General features: G+C 42.4%; 1 protein-coding gene across 2 annotated transcripts; it reads left to right on the top strand.

Annotated features, from left to right (window-relative positions):
• Nucleotides 1-539: 539 nt before the first annotated feature.
• LSM6 (LSM6 homolog, U6 small nuclear RNA and mRNA degradation associated) lies at nucleotides 540-6,595 on the top strand. Of its 2 annotated transcripts, none has more exons than XM_041489272.1 (4): nucleotides 540-591; nucleotides 1,524-1,636; nucleotides 4,698-4,811; nucleotides 6,328-6,595. In XM_041489272.1, exons 2-4 carry the CDS (start codon nucleotides 1,543-1,545, stop codon nucleotides 6,360-6,362), a joined length of 243 nt encoding a protein of 80 aa, XP_041345206.1. In that variant the 5' UTR covers nucleotides 540-591; nucleotides 1,524-1,542; the 3' UTR covers nucleotides 6,363-6,595. The 2 variants fall into 2 exon arrangements, with proteins under 2 accessions (XP_041345206.1, XP_041345208.1); XM_041489274.1 differs by lacking the exon at nucleotides 540-591 and adding an exon at nucleotides 658-945.
• Nucleotides 6,596-6,888: the final 293 nt, after the last annotated feature.

Genomic DNA, 6,888 nt, shown 5'->3' with positions numbered 1-6,888 from the left:
ACAGGACACCAGTGAGGTGCTCACCGTGTCTCCTATAAGGACAAGATCATTTGGGAATTAACAGGGTCCCATTGGAGTAGAATAGTAGAATACAATAATGAGTACCGTATTGGACATCAGGAAGAATTCCTTCACAGAAAGGGTGGCTGGACATTGGAATGGGCTGCTCAGGGAGGTGCCAGCATCCCTGGAGGTGCTTAAGGAGGGCCTGGATGCGGCCCTCGGTGGATGGTCTGTCTGGCTGACAGGGTGGTGCTGGCTGATAGCTTGGACTCGATGGTCTCCGAGGCCTTGCCCAACTTAACTGGTCCTGTGGGGTTTTTTTTCCCATATAACATCCTGTAAGATTTTTCCCACAAGACATCCTGTAAGATTTCTCTCCGATCGGGTGTTATTTTGTGTGGAACCCCAAGCAAGCCATAAAACCCCCCAATCTCCGTGAAGGGGCCGGGCTCACCCCCGCGGCTCGGGCGAGTTCCCTGCGGGCCGTGGGCCCGCCCCGCGTTCGGGCTCTGCGCGGGCTGTCCCGCCCGGCCGCCGTAGCGGGGCGGGGAGCGGCGGGCGCGGGAAGCGCCGGGAGAGGCGGCGGCGGTGAGTGCGGGCCCGGCCCGGGGCCGTGTGTGTGCTCCCGGGCTGGGAGTCATGGAGCCGCGCTCGCCGGCCGCGACCTCCCCCAGGGCTGGGCCCGGGCTGGAAGGCGGGGGTTCCGCGCGGAGGGAGCGGCTCCAAACGCGTGTGTGGTCCGGGAAGGGGACGCAGGCGTGGGGCGCCGGCATGGGCGGTGACGGTGGGTGTTGATAGGGAAGCGGTGAGGATCCCTGGATTCACGGCCGGAACTGCCCGTTGCGATTTGCCCCGGGAAGCAGCGAAATGAAGCGGGCAGCGTGCGGTGTTTCCTGCCTTGGCTCCAGACGCAGAACAAAGCGATGTTAGAGCAGAAGTCAGGCGAGTGCTGAGAGGGGGTCCTGCACCAAACTGGGTGCGCCTGCTGCGTTTATAAATCACCGCATCTTTCCTCTGTCATTTAATCACAAGCCTTAACTTAGTTTGCTTTATTATCTGAAGGCGTGCTTTTAAATTTATGCTTTTCTTCTGTTTGTGAGCCGAGGTCAAAATTACTCTTGCTGTTCTCGCACAGACTTCTGTGTATAGAGCGTGGGTGTGCTGCTCCCTCCGCCCCTAAAGACATGAAACACCTATTTATGGCTTAGCCCTCTAAAAGCATTTTAGCAAAAGGTTTTAGAGATTATGAGGCCTGCTGAAATTTACAAGATGCACGGTGTGGCAAACAAGGATTCTTAGTAATACTTTCAGAAGTGATAAAAATGCCAAAGGAAAAGTTGAATGCACTGGCTTTAGGAGCTCTGTCTCCTCACCTCAACCCTTAAAGTTTTGCTTTCATTTCCTTCCGTATTTTCTCCTACTGAAAGTATTACAAATCAGGAGTGTGCCTGTGTGTACAGAGTATTTAAAACAATGTGGAGGCACGTCTCTTATCCTAATGTTCTCTCTTCACTTCTCAGCTTACCAGAGGAGATCAAGATGAGTCTACGGAAGCAAACCCCCAGTGACTTCCTAAAACAAATCATTGGAAGGCCAGTTGTTGTAAAATTAAACTCTGGAGTTGATTATCGAGGTAAGTTCTCCATCTGTCTCTCAGTGAGTAAAGTAATTCATTGAGGAGGCTGGAATACATGCATTGATTTAGAAAAGAGAAGCAGTGTGATCCCGAATCGTGAAGTATGAGAATATAGATCTCAGAATAGTGACAGTAAAAATAGAAAATCAGCTCTAGAGAAAGTGATAAAAAGTTGGGGGTAACAACAGTGGGTTTAGAGATTAAAATTACTGATCTAAATCATTAGTGTCCGTGGTCACAGGTGATTAAACTGGATGATTCTGAGTTTCTAAACTGATACTTGGAAAGATTGTCTGGAATTACAACTCCTGAAATGCCCAGAAACACCCCTTGTTGGAACTAGACTTTCCTTCACCTTTTTATTCTCTATTTAGGTAATACAGATCTTGATCCAGGAAAGCTTCGGAGTAAACTCTGCTGTCAGTCATAATAGAATTCTTACACAATGAAAAGCATTCTTGACATTCTTGGTTAAAGAGCTGCCTAGATCTGTGTCAGGTCAAGGCTCACAGAGATACAGGGAAAAGTTTAGTGTAGCTTTTGCCAAGTCTGTCAGTATACTTTCATGTATATAGGATTATAGATTTTTTTTTTTATCAGTAAATTAAAGTTCTCTGTGCAGTGAAATGTCCTGGTCCTGCTGTTATTAAGATAACAGTATCAACCTGACCAATTTTTTAGCAGTGTCCAAACTCAGTCAAAACGAATCATGTATCTTCTGCTGTGCTCAGGTAAGAAATTTTATTCTATACTGACTTAAACATTATGGTTCTGCAACAGACCCCTTCTTCAGAGAGGTTTACTTCAAGTGGCTTAGCTTGGCATTTGTGGCAGGAGACTTGTTTGTGCAGTGACAAGGAATCTTTGTGCTAGGACAATTTTAAATTGTTGTTGTTCACTGACAGAGCAAGCAGTGGCTTCTTACTCCTTCCTGTTTCTCTGCAGTGTTGCTCAGCTGACAAAATTTGCAGTCTCTCATTTCTTTGAGAACCACATTGTCTGAGCACTTCAGGTGGGGTTGGGGGCTTAAGAAGTTTGTTGCCTCTCTGTAAATTCTTCAGTGCAGGAGAATGTAGAGAGAGCTCATTAAAGTCAGTTAAAGCAAGTCCTCATTTACCTGAGGGTGCACACAAGGCAGGGCCAAACCAGATTTGGGTTTTGCTGCACTTCCTATTTTCATTGAGACCATTGCTACCTCTCCCTTGGTAAAATCCATTTGTAAATGAACCACTCAACTTACCCCTCAGCAGAGCTGGTTTAACATGCCTACAGTCTGACACCACATTAATTGAACAAGAGTTCCCTGAACATCCTTATTTGTCTCTGGATTTTTCCCCCCCTTCCTTTCCTTATTTCCCTGCACTCCTTTGATCTTGTGACAGAAAATCCGTGTAGTGTTTTTGTTTGAAAAATGCACACTTAGTTTGTTTTCTGCAGAAATGTGACCAGCATTTGTAAAAGCCAAACATTTACAAAACAGCATCTCGAGCTGTTGTTGCAGAGCTGTCCAGATTCTCCCCCAGGCTGTGCTGTTGATGTTTTTGTTGCCTCCACCCTCGGAGGCCCCACACACACCAGCACCAATGTGGCCTCATGCAAGCGTTGATCTGTGAATGACCTGTCTTCAGCCATTGCCAAGCTGCAAATGTCCAAGTCAGGAAGCCCTGGGAAATGATCAATACATTAATGTGTGGTTTCTGTGTGTAAATATGGATATGTACATTAAAACATCTCTACATACAGATAAAACAGATAAATTGCTAGCCAGGATGGGCAGTGATCATATTTGATGCCATTAGTGGTGTAAGAGTAAGCACAAAGAAAAGGAGGAAGAGAATGAAACAGCCATGAATGCACTCTAGGAGCAAAAGAGTTTGAAAATACTGCATTTATGGCCTACTGAGTTGTATGTAACTGAGGTAAATCCACACGGTCCAGTTTTAATTTTGTACAAACATATTTTTGTTTTTTGTTGCTGTATGGATACCTCAGAATTACTAGAGTGGAAAAGAATCCTGACTTTGGTTTGGGTCTTTTTGATGCATTTAGTGGCACTTTGTGAGCAGTTTTTCTGTGCCTGTGGAAACAGAGGAGAGAAAAACAGAAAGGAAAATAATAATCTTTAAGCCATGACAAATTAGCAGAAGAAGTTGAATTCCTGATTATTAACTAGAAGATCCTGCAGTAACGCTTCTGAAAAATGAGAGTGTGTCCTGAGTTTTCTCCGTCTTCCTAAGAACAGCCAATTTAATATATTTCAAGTTTTACTGCTAGGTAAATAGCTAGGTGTTTTTCAGACAGAGGAAAAAGTTATTTAAGTAGTATTGTCTGTGCAAGGATAAAGTCAGGAAGACCCACATGCAAGAGGAAGACAAAACAACTTGTAAAAAGCTGTATTACCTCTGTGCTACTAAAATGTGTATATTGCTGATCCAAAAAAATAATCTAATATTGCAAATGACAGATTTTTTTTTCTTGCATTATCAAAACATTGTAATTTTATTTTTGTGGGAAGATTTCGGTGGCCTTTGTTGAAAAATGTGTAGAATTTTGTTGACATCAAAACAGAGGCTTGCAGACAGTGTTCTTCTAGCTCTGTAAGCATGAAATATGTGTATGCTGTCCTGTATTAAAAGGGTTGTTTTTCAGCTATATCCTTCACAAGTTTTGTGACAACTCAGTTTGCATAGCTTTGTCCTTAGGTTATCCAGTTACACTTAATGCCCCAGGTGTTTTTTGGTGTGTGCTTAAAACACAAGTGAGAAGGGACAGCTTGAACTTTCAAAATGGAAATTGTCCATCTTTTGAATTAATGCCTTAAAAACCTCTTTTTTTTACTCCCACAACTCTTACAACAACTGATAACATTGCTACCAGAGTGCCTGGGATTCCTTTCTCCAGCTGAATTCCTTGAAAACATCTGTCCACGCTTGGGTTTTTAGTTTGTTATAAGGATACAGCGTGGGTTTTTTTCCTGTACTGTTCAAACACCGTGCATTTTTGTTTATTTTAAAAAAGAGTTGAAGCTGATTCTCTTTTAAACTGCCACTGTTTTCAGGTGTCCTGGCTTGCCTGGATGGATATATGAACATAGCTCTGGAGCAGACTGAGGAATATGTAAATGGACAGTTAAAGAACAAGTATGGAGATGCATTTATCCGAGGAAATAATGGTAATTCCTACTCCTTCTGTTACTGCAGATTAGAAAATTGTGTTTTGATATTCTGAATTTGAGGAGTGACTAAGGTGTAAGTAAGCTGCCTGTAAGCCTAAAATTAATATTCTTTCTTGGAAGTTTTTACAATATTTGCTTTTTACAGTTTCTCTTTCCAAGGTCTATGCTTTTCTGCATTCCTGTGGTCCTTTTTTCCTCTGAACTTGAAGTTCATTTAGAGAACCATGCTCTTTTCTAGCCTTATTGGAGCTTATTTTCTACTGTTTGACAGGCTTACTCTTTTGCACTTACTGCTTGCCTAGATGGCCTCTGCACCATAAGAGTTTGTGTTTTTAGGTAAGCTACTGCATAAATTTATGCTACAGTGCAGATATTACAGTGACACTGCTTTCTGGTGAAGCAGTTTTCCAGGACTGAATGAGTGCTTATCCTTAGTCCTGGAGGCTATTTTCATCTTTTGAATAAAGATTTTACTGCCAGTCAAAAAAACCACTCATGCTTTAATATCGAACCTTTGAATATCCAAGTGCAGTACGTGGATTTTAGTGCACTTCAAGGACAATCCCAGGCTCCTGAAATGACTCTGGTATCAGGCTGTAATAGCAGGACATGCCAGGGAGAAGAGTATCTAAAAATAGAAAAGGTTCACAAGTCGAAGGTGAAGAGACTTGTAGAGGAGGTAAATGAAGCAGAGTTTGACCAAGTTACTTGTGAAGAAAATGGAGCTCAGCAAGGAGGGATGGAATAAAAAGACACAAGGACCAAACCCCATGTTAGAGAAAGAATCGAAGAGAATGTGGCACCAGTGTAAAAGAGCATTTTGGGTGGATAAATAATCCTTGAAATGAGGCCAACCCTTGCTTTTTGCAAGGCATTTGGGCTATTATGCTAAGGACTGGAGTGACATTTCAGCTGGAGAATCAATTAAGGAAATAATCTGTTATGAAAGTTAAAACAAGGGGATGAGAGGCAGAAGGCTCAAGAACAGGCTGAACAGAGAACTGAAGAGGTGGCAGGTTTAGGAGCACAGTATGATTTTATGTTGTGACTGGATCTGTTCTGGGAATATCATCAGCCAAGCAGGAGGAAGATGTCTCTTCCTTCATAACTAATCATTAGCTTTGCCTTAAGTGCTTGGGATTTCCAGCTTTTATTGAAAGATCACAGCATTAGTGTCTGACACCTGTAATTCTGCTGCTGAGGAACTCTCTCATGCTCCCCTCAGTAATACTGCAGGGCACTGCCTTTGTTCCTGCTCTGTTCAGCCTACATCTGCTGTAGCCTAGTTGGGCTATGAATAAAATAAATATTGAAGCAAAGTAATACATAATGTTTAGAGCTAATGGCATTTTTTGAAATTTGGACCTAAAGGTTGCCTGGCGTTGTTCATGCTGAATGGGATCTCTTACAGTGTCAATTTATATGCCATGGAAATAAGATGTTTTAAATAAAAAGGCTTCTGCATGTTATTTACCAGGGCTCTCTTCTGTGTGCCACTTTCTCTTTTTCACAGTGTTGTACATAAGCACCCAGAAGAGGAGGATGTGAAGATGCCAGAAGGAGGCTGTTTTTTTGTACTTGTGAGCCTCTTTGAAGTGATGAGCCCTATTTGATTTGTAGTTCAAATTCCACAGGTGAAATACACAAGTGTTTAAGTATTTTTTAAAATAAATGTAAATGTGAGTGTAAACTGCCTGAATGCTTTTGTTTCAAAGCATTGCTTTGTTCCATTGTACAAAAGAAAAATAAAAGGGAAGCATGTAATAGTGCTGCAAGACTAATTTGAAGCAACAGCTTATTTAATTATGCTAACAGTTACAAAAGTACTCATTGGAAGGTAAGCAGGCATGGAGTAATTGCAAATTAGAGCTCTGTATTGATGGCAGAACAATAGTTTAACTGATGGTGGGAAGGGAAATGCTAATAGTTTGGTGACAATGACCTGTCCCTTTTGGAAAACACAGGGTCAGCTTTAAATGCCAGGCTAGTAAGAGTCATCGGCTAAAAAGTTCAACTGTCCAAAAAATCTTGAATTGTGGATTGAATCAAGGGATGTAACAGTGACACTTCAACA

This window comes from Pyrgilauda ruficollis, unplaced genomic scaffold (genome assembly GCF_017590135.1).
Source record: "Pyrgilauda ruficollis isolate IOZ18807 unplaced genomic scaffold, ASM1759013v1 scaffold91, whole genome shotgun sequence".
NCBI classification, from domain to species: domain Eukaryota; kingdom Metazoa; phylum Chordata; class Aves; order Passeriformes; family Passeridae; genus Pyrgilauda; species Pyrgilauda ruficollis.
Note: the sequence above shows the minus strand (reverse complement) of the source record. Positions and strands in the feature narration are given on the sequence as shown.